Source organism: Amphiura filiformis, chromosome 8, assembly GCF_039555335.1.
Source record: "Amphiura filiformis chromosome 8, Afil_fr2py, whole genome shotgun sequence".
Taxonomy (NCBI): Eukaryota; Metazoa; Echinodermata; class Ophiuroidea; order Amphilepidida; family Amphiuridae; genus Amphiura; species Amphiura filiformis.
Window position 1 is genome coordinate 24,092,065 of NC_092635.1, and position 24,887 is coordinate 24,116,951.

At 34.7% G+C, this 24,887-nt stretch overlaps 2 protein-coding genes across 2 annotated transcripts in view; both read right to left on the reverse strand.

Annotated features, from left to right (window-relative positions):
• LOC140159463 (focadhesin-like) overlaps positions 1-24,887 on the reverse strand; it is a 54,460-nt gene that overhangs the window by 23,248 nt on the left and 6,325 nt on the right. Inside the window, exons 3-11 of the mRNA XM_072182947.1 lie at positions 23,657-23,925; positions 22,821-22,922; positions 19,478-19,667; positions 18,732-19,011; positions 17,829-18,058; positions 15,464-15,724; positions 14,216-14,431; positions 13,912-14,030; positions 12,562-12,747 (exon numbers count right to left, since the gene is read on the reverse strand). Of these exons, the coding sequence (XP_072039048.1) occupies positions 12,562-12,747; positions 13,912-14,030; positions 14,216-14,431; positions 15,464-15,724; positions 17,829-18,058; positions 18,732-19,011; positions 19,478-19,667; positions 22,821-22,922; positions 23,657-23,925 (1,853 nt within the window). The remainder of the gene's footprint in view (positions 1-12,561; positions 12,748-13,911; positions 14,031-14,215; positions 14,432-15,463; positions 15,725-17,828; positions 18,059-18,731; positions 19,012-19,477; positions 19,668-22,820; positions 22,923-23,656; positions 23,926-24,887) is intronic.
• LOC140158827 (uncharacterized) lies at positions 1,549-5,525 on the reverse strand. The gene has a single exon (XM_072182058.1). The coding sequence runs from the start codon at positions 5,517-5,519 to the stop codon at positions 1,827-1,829; it is 3,693 nt and encodes a 1,230-aa protein (XP_072038159.1). The 5' UTR covers positions 5,520-5,525; the 3' UTR covers positions 1,549-1,826.

A 24,887-nucleotide genomic window follows, 5' to 3' on the forward strand; every position in this document is an offset into this window, starting at 1 on the left:
TGCGCTCTGTAATATAATGTAAGTGACTTCAAGGGGTATGTACATGGTCACTTGCGTCTAACTAACCATGCTAACTGTTTAAGTGACCATACATATACCCCAAAGTCACTTGCATTTATTATGGAGGACAGAATTAACCATCCATTTGTTGTCGAAATGAGTAACATGTAATTGTGGACATAGCTACTACTTCTGGCTCTAAGCCCTCAATGTATTTTATATCATTATGTGAGTCCCCCTCCCGACAACGAAATCCCGTGCCACTGGGTTTATGGATTGCAGACCAACCTCCATCCCACATTTCAAAATTAATTCAAAACCTCTTGAATATATGTGAAGCCTGTGATTCAATCAAAAGAAATTGATTGCCTGAATGCGCACTTATTGCACTGTCATTAAAAACTCATAATGGTTCTTGGAACACAGTGTTCATCTCAGATACACGCTACAATGACTTCGGGTGCTAGTGCAGTGTTATGGCAACACACACGCCCACACAATGCCTTTTGGCTTCTGTGATTGGTAGCTCTTTGTTGTCAGCGCTTCTGTCTGGTTCACCTGGTCGGTTTTTTTTTTTGTAGGGTAGGTTATAACAATAATTAAAACTGTTTATATTTAACAGCATTTTATAGCATAAAATAACATAAAATGCCATTTTGATTTGTTCAAAATATCAGATATAACGGTAATGAATGACAGGTTTTGTTATGGGCATCGGTCCAAAACAAAACCCTCCAATATCCCACAATGACCTCAAAATACATGGTGCAAAATTATTATTCTCTAAATATATACTTCTTTCTAAGCTACTAATATTTTTTATTTTTGCAACCAGTGTTGTACCCTGATCAGCAATGACTTCACCTGCCCACTAAATGACCTTTGACATTACCCCCACACATTTCTTTTCTTTCTCCCTTTGCTTCTTTCCATTTTATGTGAGTAAAACAACAAACAATAAATCAATCAAAGGTAAGAAGTGACCAGAAAACATGAACATATTTATTGTTATTATTTATTATTTTCTTACCAAGCAGCGACAATTGTTTTCCAAATATGACCTTATACAAAGTTACTTGGTATTAGCAATGTTCAAAATGATAATTAAAGTATATATATATAAAGATATATAAAAAAAAAGTAAAATCATACATACACATATATATACATATGGAATTATGATAATATGCCAGAAATCAGTGGCAACATAGGAAAAAATACCAGGATTTAACTGACCTGAAATTTGCTGTAAGATTAGTTTTTTAGGGCTTTTAAATCCAAAAATCAGAAGGGGAAGGGGGTATCCAGTAAAAACTAAAAATTACAAATATTTCTTCCTTTTGCTGCAATTTTGCGTAAAATTGGTTGATTTTGCCCCCTTGAAATTCACTTTTCCCCCAATGCCCCCTCAAAAAAGATTCATGGTGCCACCACTGCTAATGAGTGTTCTTTTTTTCATGTTTCAACTTTACTATAGAACACAAAAAACAAGGTCAAGTTTCTCATTAACATCAGAAAATGCATGGTAAAATCATTTAGAGACAGATATAGGATAAGGAATATATAAATTTACATAACCCACTTAATTTTGCAAGATTCACCTTGCCCAGTTCCTTTTTATACCATCTATTTTATTGTACATTTATTGTTGTCATATCAAACATTCCTGTTTAGAAGAGTTTGGCAAAGTATCATATGTTTACCATTTGGAAACAGCATAAACTTGTATACATATACTATGCATATTTACAGCTGTAATATTTTGTTCTGAGACACAGAATTTGGTAAAGTCACAATGATAAAATGTGAAATCTAAATGAAATGGACTACATCATTGTCTCCATTTCATTGTAAAAATTTGGTCGAAACCGGTCAACAAAATGATTTGATACACGATCTACAGTAGCATACAGAAATGGATTAAGTACAGAATTAATTGGCAAAGTAAATGCCGTGATCCACAGAAACAATTCAGGGGGAAGTTCCTTTACTCCGGTCTGTGCTAAAATACCCAAGGTAACAATAGGAAGCCAACACATGAGGTCAGTCAATGCGATAGCACCCATTTTAATGGCCATTTTCAAATCAGTTTTGAGCAAGGAGAATCCTGATTTACAAATATACACAAATAGGAGTATGTAACATATTGCAATTAACAAACACAACAGAAGGTTAAGCCCAAGGAAAAGTCCGATTGAGAAATAGTTTTCTAGTTTTGAGCCATTTGCTGTAAATGTTTGTAATGGAATATGATCATTTGGCCTGTCAAAGTTGTATGATAATATAATGTTTTCATAGTTTTCCTCATATATTTTATATTTAGCCAATGGTAACCCAATACATACATCAGAAAATTGATGCAATTTATCATCTTGTAAAGAAATAGATACCATGCTTAAAGCAAAAGCAGTAACCCATACAAATATTGTCATCAACACTTGTGTCAATTTGCCAAATAGCTTGCGTGTTATAAAGATTTTTCGAAATGCCCAAAGTCTATCTACAGCTATAAGGGTTAGAAAGAGAAGGGATGCTTCACTTGATAAGACTGATAGAAATCCTGCAAATTTGCAAAGTTCACTCTTTCTCCAATGATTAGCAAATGAAGGAAAATACTCACTATAGTATTGATCAACAGATGCAATAACTATCAAATACACACCCATAAGTAAGTCTGCCAGAGCTAAATTGGTGATAAAAACAACTTGTTTCACTTGCTTTTCATCTGCTGATTTAGACTTCATTTTTTCACATCCCCAAATGAATACCACAATGTTAGAAAACAAAGCACAAAAGCCAAAAATCCATGTACAAAATTTAACTGCTGTAGATGGGAGAAGCTGTTTGCATGTTAAGTAAGGAGATTGCTCATTTCTTGGAACACATTGAGACCGACTTACTGTTTCAAGAAAACAACATGTGGCTGGGCTGTCTACATCAATGTAACTATTGTTTTGTAGACTCAATCCCATGAAAGAATTTTTTGTTATGTGATTCAGATTATTAGATACAAGTTTCAGATATTTCAAGTTGGTTAAACCAGATAGTGATTTACTGTGGATTTGTTCCAAATCATTATTTGAAAGGTCCAGAACTATCAAATCTGTCAAATTTGCAAACTGATATGGATAAAGTCTAACGATTTTATTTGAACGGATAACTAGTACCTGTAAAGGCATTCCATTAAATTGGTGAAAAACATCTTTTGGTATTTCAGTCAATCTGTTGTAATAGAGATGGAGTCCCCTTAAGCTTTTAAGATCTTTAAAGAGAGCAGAAGGTATTGATTCAATTTCATTGGCAGCCAATACTAATATCTCTAGCTTTGTCAAGCCTTCAAAAAGGTCCATTTGAATCCCCTTGATTTTGTTTCTATCCAGATTAAGTTCTCGCAATTGATGAAGATCACAGAATACACCTGATTGTAATGATTCAATAATATTGTTACTCATACTTAGAAACTCTAGCCTTATAAAACTATTGAAAAGGTCACTTTGTATCACCTTAAGTTTGTTATCGTCTAGGTTAAGCTCCCGCAATTGCTGAAGATCTCTGAATACACATGATGGTAATGATTCAATGTTATTTTGATGCAGATGTAATTTCTCTAGCTTTGTCAAACTAGTGAAAAGGTCACTATGTATCACATTAAGTTTGTTGTCAAACAACCAAAGATCTTGCAATTGATGAAGATCTCTAAATACACCTGATGGTAATGATTCAATGCTATTAGTACCCAAATGTAATTTCTCTAGTTTTGTCAAACTATTGAAAAGGTCATTTTGTATTACATTGAGTTTGTTGATATAGAGCCAAAGCTCTTGCAATTGATGAAGATCTCTGAATACACCTGATGGTAATAATTCAATGCTATTATTACCCAAATTTAATATCTCTAGCTTTGTCAAACCATTGAAAATGTCACTTTGTATCACCTTGAGTTTGTTATCATACAGGTAAAGCTCTCGCAATTGATGAAGATCTCTGAATACACCTGATTGTAATGCGCCAATACTGTTGTTATATAGAGCTAATATCTCTAACTTCATTAGCATATAAAAAAGGTCTATTTCTAATATCTCCAAAGCATTATTACCCAAGTCAAGGCGTTTTAAATTATAAAGATGACTGAATAAATTGCTTGGTATTACAGATAATTGATTGTTGGAGAGGACTAGTGATATCAATGTAGATTTATCATACAGTATTGTTTGGTTCAGAAAGGAGACATGGTTGTTATCCAAGGATAAATGGGTTAAATTCTTTGGCAGATTTGTAGGAAAACTTGGGAAAATATTTGATGCAATATCCAACAGCAACAGTTCATTTGGAAGGTTTCTCAATTGAGATAACTGGCAATCAGGTAATGACAAGACCTTCAACGCTTGCATCTGTGAAAATATATCTGGTCCTACTTCCTTAATAGTATTTCCTCCTAAATACAGTACCTGTACATTAACTAAACCATCTAACCAACTATGTGAAATATACTTAAGCTTATTTGCATTCATCAGTAACCGTTTTAATTTGTACAAATGTGAAAATGAACCAGTTTCTATATTTGAGATTTGGTTGAACGACAAGTCCAATGTATGAATGTTTTGTAAACCTTCAAAAATACCTGGTGTGATTGTTATCATCCTGTTACGGCTCAACAATAAAATGTTAACTTTTGGTAGATTGTGGAAGCATTGAGGTTCAATGTGAGCAAGTTGTCTGTCAGAGAGGTCTATTGCAGTCGAGTTTGTGAGAATCAAAGCAGGATATCCGCCTACTAAGAGAATGTTCTTCGTAACATATACATCTGGACAGTCAATAAAAAACATCTGGAAGTGCAGGGTACATAAGCAGTCATTAGGACATTTTGGGAATTCTGCTAAAAGTATATCATCTGGAAGGTCAAGGTCAAATCCAAGTAGTTCATCTGCTGTAAATCTAGGATTACCTTCTAATGTTATCTTGAGAGATGGGTGCAACTCTTGTAGTCTGACATAGGAAATTTCATTATATGACATTTGATACATTTCATCAATGATATGAACATTTTTACACTGGTAGAAGTTCTCTAATGCATGAAGATCACCTGTATCAAAGTTGTTTGTTGATGCAATGTTACTACTCTCCTGTATTTCAAAAATAGCAGACACTCTTACATTGATATAAATTGTACTACAATTCAGAACAATCGCACATGGTCCTGCCGCCATAGATCCAATCCAACTAAAAGATTGATTTAAACATTCTGCTCCCAATTCTTCCAGGGTAAAGTAGTCAAAAATGGACCAAGGAGATATCCAAAGAAGATTCACAGTAATTCCTTGGTTATTAGAGGAAGACACCGTAGAATTGCATGTTTCATTCTTATACGTCTGAATTGTACGTGTATCATTCTGAGAAAGAATGAAATGTTGATTTTGACATCTTACAGTGTAATTTGCTTTAGTCACTTCAAATGATGCTAACTCAAAATAGACCAGTAGAAGTGGAAACAAGTAAAGGTGCATTTTGTGCATCATCATGAAAACTGACAGAACCACAACCAAGACAAATTTGGATTGGTTTCAAGAGTTCAGTTGAATTCAATATGGTGTTAATCAAGTTATTTCTTACCATTTCAGGTTTATTTCTTTGTTTCAAGTTTTATCCTTAATCCGAATGCGATTGTATTGGACAAATATGAAGTATATGTCCACACTTCCAGCAAAAACACACTGTACAGATATTGTCTTTGGCTAATTATTTCTGTAAATCTCAAAATTGTGACGTAATCCACTCAAACCAGCTTCTGGCACTATCACCTTTCAAATGAAGTTATTGATGAAATATGAAAAATTTGCACAATAACAGTTCCATTTTATGACATAATGCGCAAAATAACTATGTCCTCCTTTAAAATCGTGGAATATAGAAACTTATAACAGCAATATCCTTCGAAATTAAGTCTTGCCAACCTTTCAACTCCAACTCTTTGTGAAATAACTTTCACCTGCGACAAGTACAGTCTCAGCTTTCACTACAAAAGGTAGATTCTTCTTTGTAATGATTCGATGCAATTGTCACTAGTATCCTTTATACACATGTTGCAAAACCAATTTAAAATTCAACGTTGGAAAAACTGGTTTAATTCACAACCATTGTTTTTAAAAGAAAAGGAAATATGGTCTTCCTGTTGCATTTGTGTAGCTTCAACAATCATGGTGTAGTTTTTAAGCCTGACCTTTTTATCCTGCAGAACATGCAAGGTTCACCAATCTCAGATAATAGTGAATAGCAGAACTTCTGTTTGAAAGAGTTCGTTAACTGGCACAGTTCCAATGTTAACCATTCAACTCATATAATAACGTTTTCAATCCCATCAATTGAAAACCAATTTAACCCCTGCAGAATAAATGCTGTGGTCCCCGTTGGTAAGGCCTATTGTGTGATTTTGTGTACTGTTGCCAAGTCACATGGTACACAGGCGATGTTTTGCATTCCGATCATTTCTTGTTTCGTCATTATTTTGTCAGATTCAACAAGACTAGGTTGTGTTTAAAAATTTTTTCCCACCCACCACTCCCTTTGCAATTTTTCATATTGAGAGTATGGTAGTGGTGGTGCGGAAAATTTATAAAGAAAATTTTAAGTTTCTATGTTAAAGTTAAAGAAGCAATTCTAACGTAATTGATAGAGCAAAGATTGGGTCACGATTCGTGATTTGATGATTGGTTTGGTGCAGTCGTCTAATTCCTTTTGAGAGCGGTAAATTGCTCAAATCATGAAACTCTTGATAGGTGCCTTCCTTTGCTATATCAATCAAGAACTTCCTGCTGATAGTTGAACTTCATCGTGTAAAATGTACATCTCGGCGGAATATCTCTCCTTCGGCTAATAAGCATATAGTTAAATGTTATCTCATATGTTACAGCTTTTCAAACAAAAAATTAAAAGAAAAGGGTGAGATAGCTGTAGTTGATTAAAAATATACACATGTCTAACCATGTCATTTGAAGTGAGCAATGCTAAAGCATTAGCATCAATTTAAAGAAATTTAAAATCCGCTGGCAGAGATTTTCTAATTTGAAACATATATCTATTTAAGTATGGATAAGAAATGCACACAAATTAAAGTATGTAGACATTTTAGTATGGATCAAGTATCCAATTTAACCTGTCAGGGATTTCCCTATATGAATGTGCGATTCCTGGAAACCATCTTACAGGAATATATATAATATATATTTTGCATGCACAAATATTGTTAAAGGTTTCAGCCCATATCATTTTATATTACTGGCTGTGCTCTTTGTTTGGATATTTATAATCTCCCCTTTTTGTAGTTTGTTTGGGATGTGATTTCAGATAGGTCATCTGTGGTGCTATATTAAATATTCCTTTTTTTATATTTATATTTTATATTAACAAGATATTATTCAGCTCCCTCTGTAGGGGTCACGAGGGTGGTGACTTAAGATAGGTTTCATCTAGGTCCTCTAAAATATTCTTGTTTATTTTAAGATATTTATAAGCCCTTACTGTGTAGGTCACTGGGGTGGTGACTTTTGATAGTTCATCAGGGTCCTTTGTAAATCTAAATATCGCTTTTGCTAATAAGTCCAGGTTTAAGGTGCTGATTCCTTATATGCATGCTATATATTTGTGTTACATACTTATTGCAAATAAATCATATATGTCTGTTGAACGTCTGACAAAGACGCAAATCATTGCTTCCAATTTCATTATTTTGTCTGGGGTTAATCACTTTGGTTTGGTATCTATAACAGTTTATGCTTCAATTATCATGATCAATGGCAGAAAGCTCCTGCCCCAGGGCAAGTACAGTTAGCATAGCAAGGTCTAATACCCACAAACAATTCAAAAGGGCAAAGGGGAATTGCAATTTAACAACACAGTCTGCACCTACTCCCTATTCCAGACAAATACAGGACTAATTTTTGGGATTAAAAAAATATAATCCTGTTTTGCCAAATGAAACTTAGCTAAATCCTAACCCTTTAGTTTGTCCTAACTGGCAATAAATGTCAAATTTTAAAATTTGGTCAATGTTTGGAAATAAGAGCCAAAAACATGCATTTTTAGGGTGTTTTTCGTATGCTGTGACAATCAAGCCCAAAGGCAAAGACTTATACTAAAATTAATTTCAGTTTATGTATTCTAATTTTGGAAAAGACATGTTTCATTCTTATAACCAATCATTTAATTAAAGTAACACAAAAAAGTGAAAATTAGAGCAAAATTTCAGCATATACTCAAGAATTTGAATGCTTAGACTGTTTCCAAGTCTTTGATTTTTGTGACTCAGAAATATACCGAAAATGCGTGTTTTTGGCTCTTTTTTCAAGAAATTAGTAAAATAGTGAACTTTTTCTTTTATCTCCAGTTAGTACTAAATGAATGATTAGGATTGAGCTATGTTTCATTTGGCAGACCTTTTTTATTGCCAGATATTTTTTTAATCCCAAAAATATTAGTGCTGTATTTTTCTGGAATAGGGAGTAGTACATGACTTTGGCTGCATTGCCATCATTCCTTCACAGATCTATACTGTCATACACAGCTTTGGTTTAATTTCTCTTTCCAGAAATAGAAATAGTATTATTGCTTAAAACCAGTACTTAGGGGGGGGGGAGTAAACTGTTTCCAGCTAAATTACTCATATCATATTTTATCTTTAACCTTTTTCTTTGTTTACAAAAATTTGAACTTGAAGCAAAAATGTGTTGCTGTTTTTTGTGTGATTTTCTCCAAAATTTATATTTTTGCACCAAATCTGTATTTATATTAAGGTTTCCAAAATTTTACACTTTTATATATATCTTGCAGAAATAAGCAGTTACAGCACATTTGTGACATGTCATATCAAAAGGAGACACTTTTGGGCAGGTTATCAATTTTGAGTTTTTTACACATCTTAAATATAGAGATATTTTGCTCCACAATGCCGTTTTCCCTAATAAAATTGTACATTCCTAAGCGAAGATATTGAGTTTGAGTTTGTAAGTTATGGTATTATAAAATTGGAAATTGAGATATCGGCCTTTAAAAATATTATTGATAATGTTGAGAGTAGGAATTATCTTGAAAAATTTGTCAAAAAATACAAGATGTCAGTTATATTCCGGTCTGAAACTATCAGGCAATATTTTAAACATTAATAACATCACAAATTCGCAACAAACCCAAATTGTGAAAAAATCACCCTGGGCAGATTTTTGGCTATTTCTCCATTTACGATCCTGCCCAAAATTGTCTCCTTTTGACATGACACGTCACATTTAATTAATGCATTTCTAAGAGTGCACCGTCCACTTATTGCTCTGTGTGCTGGCCATAGCCTTCAACATACAAGTTTTGAGATATGTTTCAAAATAACGCTGATTCCAAGTATGGCCATGAAAATTTATAATTCTGAAATTTTTCAATGAAATTTATAATTCTGAAATTTTTCTATTGAACATACATGTGCAACTTGGTTTTGGGGTTTCTTTTTAAACTTATCTGTTTTGAAACCTAAAAGAGCAATATTCATAAAACTTTCACATACAATAGACAGAGATGCCAACAGGTAGATGGAAAAAAATAGGAAAAATTGCGAACGGAGCAAGCGAAGCGAGCATAGTCTCGGGACCACGGCCCTTTTATATTGAAGATATTGATTTTTTCCCAAAAAAGACCTTTTTTTTTTTTGGTGTTTTGGGAAAAAATCCATATCTTCAATACGAAAGGTCAAAATTTTCAATTGATCGTCGGCTTTTCATCCCACCTACATACACTTTAAGTATAAATCATCAGATTTATAAACTTTACTTCAAGTACTGTTAAATATCAAAATATCAATTTTAATGATTTGCCATAAAATGTGTATTACATTGCGAATTTCAAAAATCAAAATTATTTGATATCAGAAGGACATTCTTCAGTATTCAGAATGCAATTCGATATGTCTGATGTGCTCTAATGTCCCACAATAAATACTGTCCAAACGTTCATACCCCTTCCCTTAAGGTGGGGGTCCAGAGGGCAAAGCCCCCGGAAGCTCCTAGATTCTAGTATTTTCAGACTCCTTTTGACACACTAAATGAAGGAAAAAATGGCCTCCAAGGTAGTTCTTACTTAATCAAAAATTACACAAAAATCCACAACTGTTAACTGCTAACTATTGAACTTATTAAGTTTCATAACTTGAAAACGGAGACATTTACAGGGATAAGAACTCCATCATGGGATAGAGCTTTTCAAAATAAAGCTTTACTGAAAAAAATTACCAGGGCTTCGCCATCTGCGGCAGCTTTTCAGAAAAGCAAGCCGCGGAAACTAAGTACACTTTTTCCGGCTTTGTAGTGTCCCTGGACCTAGAGCTAAATGCTAGGATCATTCATGGTTGACTTATTAAAAAAACAAAAACCTGTTTGTGTTTTTAATGTGAAAAGTGATTATTTGTATAAATTGTATTCATGTCATACTCTATTAATGATTTCAAAATGGATACAAATTCAATGCATTTTGAAATCATTAATAGAGTTACTTAGAGTATGACATGAATACAAATGATCACAGTTTTTTTTAATAAGTCAACCATGAATGATCCTAGCATTTAGCTCTAGGTCCAGGGACACTCCAAACCCGAAAAAATTTAAAAATTAAAAAAAAAAAAAAAAAAAAAATCCCAAAAATCGGAATCCGAATAGAATCGGAAAATTGGCATCTCTGAATAGACAACATACTATTTTCTGTTCCAAGTCCTGGGTAGGATTAGGTCAGGGTTCACTAGGGTGTGGAAGAGGGGGACATGAATACCAGCACTACATGGTTTTTTTTTACATTTCCAGATTCTATTATTTTATGGCCCCATTTCCCGAATTCCAGATATTTCCGGAAGATTTACATCCCTGTATCAATATTTTTTAAACACCACTGCTTTTGTAAATCAGATGAGGGTTATTTCATTCAGTACTATGCAGACAACAGAACACTTGCAATTGGTAATTACCATGAGAACAGAAAAGAAAGAATACAAATCAGGATTGCCAGTATCTGATCCAGTAACAGGGGGATGACACTCTTATTCACATTTTCATTTTACAACGCAAACCTATATCGAATCCCGGTGGTTTGCGAATAATGAAATGTCCGCATCCCAGATCAATTAAACCCTGGTATGAATTATTTATTAGCTTTCGCCACGATCCGTTTTGCAATAACATAAAAGCTCTTCAAATAACAGCCCGTTGAGTTCAATGAACTACGCCCTGAAACCGATAGTGCCCCGTAAAGAAGCTCTAGCTCCCATTGACCTCTATACAGGTCAATGAGCTCTCCATACACAAATGAACAAGTACAATAGGACAAGGCCAGCACCTATGACCTGCTTAGTGACATGTTATTTTGAAGTCTTCTAAAGCTTAATATCTTGAAGATTAGTATTCGTTTGTACATATGGACTGCGCATTTATGATGCAAAATATTAGTTCTTATATAAAATTACAAAATATTGGTATTATGACACACGGTATAGGTGATATAAAACGACTAATAAAATCATGTCATCATGGCGTCATGTCAAAGGTTCATTATATCCCGTATGTTTGTCTAAATTAATTAATATTTTCAGAACAATTTCTACACCCATTTAATATGTACTCAGGTGGAACCCGACTTTTTTTTTTTTTTTTTTTTTTTTATGTAACAAATTCAGGTTTTTCCATTGCGCGCGCTGCCGGGCAATACAAATTTAATGCTAACATTGAATAAACGCGGAATTAAGAATATGCGTTTCTAGTATACAGCGTCTGACTCTATCTGAGGACCAAGCCTGAGTCCCATGGGCTCCAAGAATGGCTCTCCATACACAAATGAACAAATACAATGAAGGGTCGCCATTGCTCTCCATACACAAATGAACAAATACAATGGAGAGTCCGACTGCCATGCAAATGAGCCAAGTGTCCTCTCAAGGTATGCTCTGTGCCAGTAATTTGTTTGAGTAGTGTATTCAATTGCCTCAATGTTGTGTAATCAACAATAGCTTTTTTGTCGTTTTTTATGTCAAGGCTAATAACAAGTCATTAACATCAGTTATCTATTCTAGGTAATGCTGAAAGGTTGGTGCCAAGATGCTTTGGTATCAAAGGCAACACGATTCAAAGTTTGTTCGGCTTATAATAGGCAAAAATTATTCGGTTTTTATTACAGCGAGCATCAATAAAGCCTCAATTCACATCGTGTAAATTCACATAAGTGTGCGCCAGTCAAGCATTACACAACACGCAACTAGTGTAAGTGCTGTGCCCAACTGCAAGCACGCCATTCTATATCAATATTCTTTTTGCCTATTATAAACCCAAACAACTTTAGTATAGTGTATTTATAAAACATTAGGAATATGAATAGGAAGGAATACACTACGGCAATATCCCCTTTACGGATAAATCCAGAGGGATAACAATGTGTAATATAACTACTTGTCTTTTTCCCCTCCTCATCATCCTCCCTCTGACAAATCCTGGCTATGCCAATGCATTCTTCAATATCTAGAATACAAATATCAATCCTGTGACCTACCTGTTGTCCTTACTTAGTTTTGGTGATAGCACTTCCCATGTTGTTCTTATATCCACTACTTCCGCCTCACACAAAGCCATCAATGCTTCTAATGCCAGGGCAGCTATAGTAGCTTCACTATCTCTACTACAGTCTTTTAGTATCTTTGATATAGATGGTAGCAAATCAGCTCCATGCTGGTTTGGTCTGTAGAATAACATGGGAGGGAAAATATTTGGTTAATTTCCAAGTCACCCTTTACTGCAGTGATTTGTTTTATCTAACAAAGATATGCATAACATGAAAACCGTACTTTCATTTGCTTAAGACATTTATTAACTGCATAAGAAACTTAAAAGTAATAAGTTTCAATAAATATGTTTTTGGAAAAAAGATAATATACATTGTGATATGATATGCTATGCAATGATATACTCAAACAATAGGTCTTTGAAATTTTGATATTATACTAATTTCTATTGTAAATGATACAAGATGATATTATCATGTAACAAAAGTACAACATAGAATAAAGGCATTGCCAACCAGTTATTGGAGAAAAAAAAACCTTTTCATTTGCTTTAAGGTCGGCACAAAATCATTGGGGGGAAATATTTGGTAAATATTCATGTCACAATTTATTACCCTGATTGATACCGCAAAATATATCAAAATCTGTATTTAGCTTCAACATATATGTACTGCACCATAAACACAGGAACTTGTCACATCTCTTTTCATTCAAAATATGAATTTTGCTTCAAATTTTATTGCAAAAGTACACTTCACTTGCATGAAGGGGAAACGTTTTGGGTCACTTTTGTGCAATGTTTGCCGAAGTAATGGTACAATGAACATGCTCTTTCATCACAATGTATTAAATATAGTCGTTGTGTAAAGCAAAATTTATACTCAAAATATGCCCTTTTCAGAATAGTAAATCACATGCAATTCCAGATTTTGAATGTAAAAGTACCTCTGGTCTTAGTAAAAGTAATAATAATAATTAATATGGCCAGAGTTGTGGGGCTATCTGATGCCCTACCTAGGGTAAAGCACTTTCATAAAATGTCTTCTTAATTTAATTTAAACTTTGTTGAACAGTCAAGACACTTGAGAGAGAAAGTGATTGCGACTAATACAGTAAAGATTCACCAGCAATCCCTGTATGTCTGTGAGTTGGATGAACTCTAGATTGCATAGAGTATGCTGGTTCCATCCGAACTGGTTCTGATTTTTCTCTCTGTCTCTCTCTCTCTCAATTCATCTTATGTCAGACTTCTTAAACTTTCTTTCTGTTCAATAAATTTTCAGAGCAACAAGTAACTAATCACTCTGAATGTACTAAAAAAAATATTTGTTATGTCATACCTATGAACACAGACATCCTTAATAGAAGCTGCTTTAGCCAGTAGTATTTCACAGGGCTCACTGTCACTGGCATCATGTGGATCAGACAAAAGCTTCTGAAGATGTGGGAAGACACGGTCCTACAAAAGCAAAAAAAATAATATAAATTATTTAATTATAAATTTTGAAATAAGTTCAGACCAGGGTAAACACTACACAACTAAAGAATATATTACCAAAGAATTATAAAAAATAATAACCTTAAATCTACAAATAAAAAGAAAAACATCAAAATTTTCTAATCCTAATTAACACACAAACAAACCTGTTTCTCCCAGAGTGCTGTTATCAACCTCAGTGCTAGCGGTGAAATAGAATCACTCTCTCCAAGACCCTGCAATGTTCTTAGTGCTGGGCCAACACATATCTTATGAGTTACAGTCTTTGGTATAGCATTCAGGATGGGCAATATCAACTCTGGTGAATCCTTCTGACAGACCTGACTTAGCCGATAGAGTAGCAACGGTAATAATCTGGGTGCCTACATTTAGAGGAAAAACATAAAGATAAGGTAGTCTCAGTGACTTTTGCCTCAAACCATTTGCGCTATGTTGCTTATTTTAAGTTGAAAAAGGCATAGCACTAAGTAGGAATTAATCATCTTACTGCACTTTTGGCCCATGTTTACTTTGGGTCAGATATCCTCTTTTCACTGATTAAAACAAAACAATGAAAAAAAGAAACACCCTGAAGTGTGACTTTTATAAGCTCCGCAGGTGAGACAAATCTTTATATCCCCATGGCCTGTTTAATAAATATGCTAATGTCTAAACTAACATTTCTCAGAAATTATAAGAGGTTGATTGTAATACCAATAGATCTTTTCAAATTGATTCATTCTGATTAAACCTAAGGTATGAAATAATTTCCTGAATGCTTGCGTATAAATCGGTACCTCTGCAGCATCACATGCAGTGCCAAGTTTCAATGTGTAACATGAAAGAAACAATCAAGCATGAGTATGTCTTCATTGATGTTTACGTTGCCCGGTGTCAATTTGTCCAAATCTAATGTGCCAAATATTTATTAACATTTGCACTTTTCTTTCAATTCCTGTAATATTGTGAAGTGCCAAATAGCAGAGGTGCTAGTTCAATATGTTAGGAAAATATTTTACCTGATGACCACATGTTGACATTGGCTAAATAAGCTGCATTTTCACTAAAAAGGTTACCGTGATTCATGACATATTTCCTGTCCACATTTTGAACCCCCTAGCTTACTGAATAAGTACCGCTCACTGTACATGGTTTTCCGGTCTTGATTTTAAATGGTCTATTGTTCATCTTTATTGGTACAACATTATTAAATTCCTCTTCAGATGTCAATAAAACATGTACACAATCATTGCTCTATTGTTTCATACTTGACCTGGGACCCATTTCACAAATCTTACATTTTAATTTTACATTTGATTTTAAATAGGTTCTTAAAGTGTGACAAATCAAATGTAAGATCAATTGTTGCTTTTTGTGAGATGTACCCCTGGAGCATATATACAAAAATCACATACCTGTGATGTATCTTGACTTGCAATCCCTACTAAGACATCTAAAGCTAAGCTTGCTATCCTCATTTCCTCTGATAGGAACAATGCAGCCACTATTGTTGTTATCATATCTGGCAAATGCCCACAAGAGGACAAATTTGATTGGATGCTTAACAGCCAATCACAAGCCACATCTGAGTTATCATGGAATAATTTAACCAGCTTGGTGCTGAAGGATATGTAGTTGAATTGTGGATCAACAGATTTAAGTGGTAGAACTTGAACCTGCAGAAATCAAATAAATAAATATAATTACTTAGGGATCTGGAATGAGCGTTTTGAGCGTTTCGACAGTATTTTTTGTGTGACATGAGAGCACATCAGACATATCGAAATGCATTCTGAATACGAAGAATGTCTTTCTGATATCAAATAATTTTCATTTTTTGAAATTCATGATATAATACAAATTTTAAGACAAATTATTAAAATTTGATATTTTTCACATTTTGATATATAACAGTCCTCGAAGTAAATTTTATAAATCTAATGATATATTCTTAAAAGTGTATGTAGCTGGGAGGAAAAGCCGACGATCAATTGAAAGTTTTGACCTTTCATATTGAAGATATGGATTTTTTTCCCAAAAAGACCTAATTTTTTTGTGTTTTGGGAAAAAATCCATATCTTCAATACGAAAGGTCAAAATTTTCAATTGATCGTCGGGTTTTCATCCCACCTACATACACTTTAAGTATAAATCATCAGATTTATTAAGTTTACTTCAAGTACGGTTAAATATCAAAAATATCAATTTTTAATCAGTTGCCATAAAATGTGTATTACATTGCAAATTTCAAAAAATCAAAATTATTTGATATCAGAAGGACATTCTTCGTATTCAGAATGCAATTCGATATGTCTGATGTGTTCTAATGTCCCACAATAAATACTGTCTAAACGTTCATACCCATCCCTTAATGTGTCAACAGAAATAGGCTCAAATTAAGGCAGAAATTTAATATACAAAATTTCCAATTACCAATGGCATTCCATCATACAATTCTACAATATTAAATACAACTCCAATCAGTGAAGTGGCATTTCTTGAAGTTATATGTACTTTTACATGTACTTGAGGCTCGGTTTTGAATAGAAGCATTATAATAATAACTAAAATCAAGCACTATGTAAGAGAGAGCAATTTGAACCCTAACACTAAAAGTGGTTTTGGCTATCTAAAAGGAAAGAATGAATGAAAAAGGGGAAAAGATGAACAAAGAAGTTGGAGTTTCCCCCGGGTTTCGACCCTACGACCCCTCGCGTGCCAAGCACTCCATCAGAGACCAGTAGCCATGGGCATTTCACTGGCTGGGCTAATACGAGTAAGGGTGATTGTGTCATCGCCTCACATGGGATGCATGCATGCTCATCAGTGGTTTTGCTTTGCAAGAGTTTATAGAGTTAGGGTTAATACTTCTCTATCAAACAAGTTATTGTCATATAATATATTTTATTTGATCTTTTCATTGTCGCAATTTTCATAGAACCACTTTCAAAAGAACTGCATTATTTCATGAGCTGATTTTGATACAATTTCTATGGAATATTTTGGGCATTAATGAAATTATTTCATCCTCTAAGAAAGGTAATCTATAGGGTTGCAGGATAATTCTAAACTTTGGATACATTCTGCATGCTTTGTGAGAGTTTAATGGACCAAAGTGCAACTTTCAAAACTGCATCCTTTCTTGCATAATCAGCTATTGTGACTGAACGAAATGATGTCAGACATTGCAAATTGGACCATGTGCATAAAATAACATAGGCTATAGCTTTCATAATTTGTTAATTTCGTCAACAACATTTCAATGTATTCTAATTAAATTTAAATGTTGTTATTCTTTACTCAAAATGCTGATATTAGTAATAACCATCAGGAAAGATTTCTGCACATTTTAAGCCAAAATAACAAGGTAAAGTGAAAGAAACTCCATTGACTATTTTGCGAGTCTAAGGGGGACTTTAATGTCCGAATACAACATTTTATCAAAATTGCTTTCTTGACCTAACAAACACAACAAAATTGGGCTGATTCCATTTAGGTGTAAATTGGGACATTTGTAAACATCACAAATTAAAGATTTACAAATTTCATATTATAGGATCAAAGAGTATGGCTTTACAGGTCTTAGGGGCGAACTTTGAATTTGTGAACCCTTTATTATCAATTGATGAATTAAGAAAACATGAGCATTTGGAAACAGCATAATTGGGTATGACTTTTGTTTCATTGAATGCCCAGAGATGGAGATAGGATATTAAGCAAGTTACTAAATTAGAAATCACCTAAACCACCCCTACACACTTCTCAATACAAGTCACTTACATCAGTACTATATTCCAGTGAGCTTCCTTTGAAATCTTGATTCACAGTACTAAGGAACACATCTCCAGCAAGGATCTGATTATGACCTCTATGTGATGTTTCCATGGTAACAGCAGGGCCAATGGGTGTGGAGATGTAGTGTAGTAGTGGTAATACCATGAGTCTCTTGGTAGTGGAGGAAAGCCTGTTTGGCTTCTCTGTTTCTTGGTTTTGTATAAACAATTTCCGTCCTGTGATACATTATGAAAAGTAACAGGAGCATAACACAAAAATTACATAACACAATATGGGATTCATTAGAGGATAGAAGAAAGCAAGCATCCATGCATCCAGGGTGTGGATTTTGTGAGATACATTTAGGGATTCAATCATGTTTCACCGTTGTTCATCACCGATTAACAACGATGCGTCCACGTCGTCTGAGTGGTTTACTTCGCTAGGGCAGCTTTAGAACAACAATGAAACATGATTGAATCCCTTTCAACAACGAAACAAGCTAAAGATGTCTAATTCACATGATTCTTTCATTCGGTATGTTCGTTTGTCACTGCCACTCAACCTTACAAGAAGATCGTGGTATTTCTCTGTTGATATCGGCAATAAAACTAAAGAATAAAGCGGTAATATTTAGCTGCTACCGCCAACATAAGAGAGTTCATGTTTACGCATATGTTCCAGGCATGACAAATTTTACGCAACCTTGCGTTCGCGTATACGCTACTGGAGTGTGGATTCATCACCGATTAACAACGCTTGGCTCCTGTACAAAGGTATAGGAAGAGTTGTTGAAAAGCATATTATTGATGAATCCTTATCATACATCCTAGCATATATTTTCCTCCCTACAATAACCTCTTTTGGCCTGATTGGATCAGAGTGCATAACATACACTATCTTTCTTACCTAATTCAAGGAGTGCATTCATTTCACAGGCTGGACACTGTATTAGAAGATTACTCCACAGGTTAAAAACTAAATCTAACTGGACAGATTCATTGTCAGGAATCACTGTACTAATGACCTTTAATACTGAGGTCATCTCTAAACCGAAATCCAGAAGTTTCTTGCACAGGGTCAGAGCATGACATACAAAGGCTAGTAATGTTGTTTCTTTGGAACCAATCACACCTGACAAGGCCTGTAACTGTAACACTGCTTCACATAAATGCTGTGGATTGTCAGTCTGGAAGTAAGCAAAATATAAAAAAAACAAGAATCAGATAGCTTGTTAAATTTCTTTTCAATGTTAGCATTTTGTTCAATTGCTTAGCACATGATGAATATTTTCCTTTAAATTAACAGTCTCATTTTCTTGAGCAACTGTGAAATGCGCAGCAAGTTTTTGAAACCTGAGACGATAACTGATTATCGTCTCAGTTTGAAACGTTGTGGCTAGCATGCAAACATGTCCATCTGACATGTATATACATAGGAGGGCTGCAAAAAGGCACTAAATCTACAATCATATAATCCTAAATACAAGTACATGTAATGCACAATATTGAAGAAGATTTAGGCAAAGGTAGTTATAATGGCCAATGTTTGTGGCACAAATGTTTGCCATTTCACAATTTTCTGTGTTCTATTCCTGATCCTGAAAAATTCTTTAAATTTTTCCTAAAATGGAGAACTGTAGTCTTGAGGATTACCTGAATGCAAAGAAGGCAGTCCAAGAGAAATATCTTCACATCATCAGATGGTGCCCCATTCTCTTCCTGCTTTCTTGATCTAGCTTCTTGTATAAGGACATCATAGAGAGCACTTCTCAAGCTACTGTATTGTGTACTTTGATTGGGATCCAGGATGACATACTTTAAGAAAGGTTTTAGCATTGCTAATCTGGAAGACAGAGAAAACAATATACATCTAGTCTGGTGATTGGAAGTTGATAAAAAAACATTTTGTTGGAATTTAAAATAGATTCCAATTGATCTGAGATTTTTGGGTACGGACTAAAAGGTATTGCTTGATTTGCTTCAACGAAAAAACATATTATTCGCCAAATGCGCTTTGCTTAATATAAAACAATTCTGTTCTTACAGTTGAAACGCCATACAATTAGGAGTTGTCACCTTCAGTTTAGGGCATATGGCAACTCCTGTAAGAAAGTACAACTTGTAAAATTTCCTAATTTCAAGAAAATGCTACTGTGGTGTAATAGCATAAACACATAAAGGTTTGAGGAGGAAACCCTAAACATTTAAGAGTGTAATATTTTCACGTTTTTCCAAATGCAAAACAACTTGTAAAATTTCCTAATTTCTCTAATGGGGTGTAATAGCATTTAAACAAATAAATGCTTGCGGAGGAAACCCTAAACATTTAAGAGCACAATATTTTCATGTTTTTCCAAACGCTGGCACATTATTCATACATAAAAGCTAACCACCACTTAATTGTTGGAAATTTTAAAACTTTTTCACACAAGCAAAGTGAAAACTAACTAACCACCGATATTTGTGTTTTATGTGATACTTTATCATTTTCTCATTGGTTTTCTGTATAACAGTCCATTAGTCCAAAGAGCCAATAAGCCAAATCGGCATTGGAAGTTTGCAATGCATTGTAGGACAGTTTTTGCAGTTTTGGGACACTTTGTCCTTTGACCTTTCAGAAAATTCAGAAATATTGGGTGTTTGTACGTACAAAATATGATCTAAAATGTTTTACAATAATTAAAACAAATATAAAAAATATTAGTATTTCATAAATAAATTATTTAGTATTTTTAATGATCAACATTATGACAATAATAAGAAAATTAATAATAATGACGTCAATTTTCCCGATATGTCAGAGGTCAAAGTGTCCCAAAACTGCTCTCAAAAACCGGAAGTTAGAATGGCGATTGGGCTTATTGTCCCAAAAGGGTTAAAGTTAGGGCTTAGAGCATCCATGTTAGGAATATGATTAGAGATCAGGTTAGGATTAGGGATTGGGTTAACGCTAGGGATTGAATAAGGTTAGGGATAGGGTAAGTGTTAGGGTTTGAGTTATGGTTGAGTTTGGGTTAGGGTTATGTTTAGGGTTAGTATTAGAGATTAGCAGTGGCGTGTCCGGGGGCCCGGGGGACGGAAGCCCCCTGCACTTTGTTAAAAATCATGTTAAATCAGCCATTTTTTGGTGATTTTAGCCATTAAGCCCCCACATAACTCTGAAAGCCCTCTGAGCCCCCTGCAGGAACAGATCCTGGACACGCCGGTGGTTAGGGTATAGGTTAGGGTTAGATTAAAGTTTAGGGTTAGGATTAGGGTAAGGGTTATGGCTAATTTACTGGGTTTATGGACTATTGACCTGTAACCATTTTCTGTTCCTCTTAGCTCATATCAAACCACACATGCAATATGCAGTAACATTGCCTAGCATATGCCTACTTTTTATGTGATATATTTTTTATTTACTATAAGGACTAGAGTTGGGCGACTATCACTTTTTTCCTAGTCGACTAGTCGGCAGCAAATAGTCGCGACTACGACTATAGTCGCGACTATCTGTGGTTAAAATTGGACTGAAAAATCGGGTGAAAGATTGGTGGCAATTTAGTATTTATAATGCATGATTACAGGACCTGTGATTGCCGGCATCGCATCACAGTTTGCTACACAAACCAGCATTGTTGCGTTTGCGATGCAAATATTTGACTGTAAAATGCTGTAATATAGGCCTAACTTTTCTGTTCAATTAAATTCACTTGCCACTTTCCAGCAACAGCACAAGAAACTTCATATAATTTCTCAAACCATCAATATTCCAATAGCGATCTTCGTTCGTTTTCATGTTTTGCTGTGCATGAAAATATGTAAACATGCCGGTACGGCAGTGCATATTTTCCATGGTATGCTCATGAACGTGTTGCATCGTGCATGTACGATTAACTTTCACCTCCGACCCACGTCACCTGACCTCATCTAGACTACTGCATTTGTCGCTACAGGGGTGGCATTGCAACATTACGACTGTTTGTCAGCTAATTTGTTTATTTTCCTGTTACTTTCTAAATATTCTGTTACCACAATAAGCATAGCTTTTTGAAATTACGTGAAAAGTACTTCTAATCTAATAATATTTTCCTAAATTTTCCCTTTTGGAAAACACTTCGGAAGTTCTCGCTGTTTCTTTCCAAAGTTAAAATAATCTCATACCTTCAGTAGTTGGTACAAACACCCAACCTGGGTCTGTACATGCACGCTATGACGCTGCTACACCTGTTATCGCTGCATAAATTATAATCATAATGAGATGTGCGACAGTTCTAAGTAATTTGAGTTTTTTGACTGCTTTTATCTTGTGGGAAAGTAGTTCGACAACAAGTCAATAACACCAATTTAATGATGATTTATGGACTTTATGATTACTTGTTGGTTAGTGTTACTATTGGTAAGACAATGACTAACATTTTTTCACATTTTTCGCAGTTTATATGTTAGTATTTGGTTGGTTTTGGTGCGAATAACTGGCACTTTTAAAGTAATTTTTTAACACAAAAATATACTTGCATTAGTCGACTTTTGGTTTTCAATAGTCGTAGTCACGACTATCAGTAATAGTCGCGACTAACGACTATTGGCGACTTAGTCGCCCAACTCTAATAAGGACTTTATATTTCGGTATGGAAAAATACTAGCATGATCAAATAACCAACAAAAATACAATGAAACTTAATATTTTATTTTTTAAATTAGTCTAAACTTGAACTGACATTTGCAACACACTTTGCTTGTTAAGTCTGATACCATCTGACTGCATTAGGTATCTGATTGATGATGGTGTAACATCAGATGACGGGACTTGTAAATATGCCAGGGCACATGTATGTGACAATTGGAATTGGAACACCATCCCCATCATCTGACGTCACACCATTATCAATCAGATACATATGATCCAACATAGTAAAGTGAGATGCAACTTTTAGTTCCAGTTTAGATTTTTTTTTAAATGTTTTAAACTAGTTGATGAATAATCTACACCAAATGAAATGCAATTACTCACCCATAAACTTGGTTTTGCAATATGTTAGACACTTGCTGTAGTAAAAATGGCCATGTGTCTGGTCTCCCACTTAGAACTGATATGAATGGATGAGGAGGTGATCTACAATCAATCAGACAATCAATCAATCAATCAACATATAAGTCAAGCAATTAATCCATGAATTCAACAACTATGTTAATGAACTTTCAAATATTTATTTTCTTACATAAATTTAAGGACACATGAATATCCTACCCTCAAAAAGTACATAGTGCATCTTAGATATTATTCACTGCTATATTTTAAAAACACCACTGCTAATGTACAATTTAAATTATAACCTGTAATTATCAACTCTACATGTAATGTGGTGTATTTGGAATATGTTTAAAAATCATCAATTAACTCAAAATTATCACCCAAAAAAATACCATATTTCTTGACTTTTTTTGTATACACAAATTGCTTCCCAAGACAACCCTTTTCACTGATTTATCACACATGCTTAGGGCTCATATTGAAATTCCCTTACACAGGAAGGTGTGCGCCATACTGGAGCTTTCCTGTGCTAGCCTTCTTTTGTTAAAGTCCTGGGCAGGGTGTATCACTGATGCATATAATCCATCCGTTTTATGACCGAAGCTTTCCTGAGGCGCATGCGCTTAGCGAGGGAATCCTGCCTTCTTTCTGTGTGAAAACGTGGTAGGGTATTTCAATATGAGCCCTTAATATATCGTAATTTATTTTGAGGGACACCCCCATTTAAGAAATACATATCCATCCAAATCATATTTGAAATAAAGTGATAGTAACTTAATTCTTGTATCTGATTAACTAATATATATTCAACAAACCTTAATTTATATTGACAGGAATATCCTATTGACTGTTCCTTCTTTATCTCAACATCACTTCTTAGTTGCAGAAGCAGTAGGTGACTGATAGCATTGGTAATTCCTCCCACATTCTTAACAGACGGGACTAGATTCAAGAATCCAGTCAAAATGTAAGTGAACTCAGCATGGCCATGTTTGACAAGGCTGACCAGGGCATCACAGCATACTAGGCTGATCACTGGTGATGATGAGCCACAGTTGTCCCACAGTACTTCAAGCTCTGGAATCTGATGATGTTAAAAAAATTGAAGAATGCTGGTGAAACAAAAACATACTGGATCCTATTTGATCAACCTCATCTCCATTACACAGTTACATCTTAAAACACCAGATACAAGCGGTCAAGAGGCTGACCTCCTATATCAAGCATGGGTGAAACTTAAAGAGGAAGCCCCACAAGAACAGCTCTTCTGGGGTGAACCAAACCTGCCTGGTTATCAAATTAATCAGTGACAATGTTTATCTGAATTTGAGAGGTGCTAATTGATGCAATAACATTTAAACATTGATTAGCATCTGTCAAATTCAGATAACCTTGTCACTGATTAATGTGATAACCAAGTGGATTTGGTTCACCCCAGAAGAACTGCTCTGGCGGGGCTTCCTATTTAACAGACTATACATTGGAATTGGGTGCTTCAATGATGTGAAGATGGTACTCTGTCAGAGCTCAGCATGAGTATGTAGAGCAGAGCAACAGGTCTCCCCCGTCAGTCTGAAACACTGTCAGTCCAAAACACTGTCAGTCCAAACCATTGAAAGTCCGAATTTTTAGGGTTAGGGTTACAGATGGGGTTAGGGTTTGGAACCCGAACCCTAACCCTTAAAATTTGGACAGACGGGGTTTGGATTGACAATGTTTCGGACTGACGGGGTGTACCCGAGCAACAGACACCCAACCACATCTTCCCTGCTCTATCACCAACCAAATGGGAACCCTGGATAAGGGTAATTCACACTCTTGTGTATAATAATTATATTCACTGCCTCATCTTACCCCACATGACATGTAAGTTGAGCCACTAGCCTAGCTTTTTTTCTGATTTTTTCCTGTTAATAAACCATAGCAATTGACAAACTATTATAAATACTAAGTCAACACTCCAAAGTTTTAATTCTAATTTAAGTTTAGGAATCCCACCTTTCATCTCTACAGAATAGTGCAAAAAGTGACTCATTTTACCCCTAT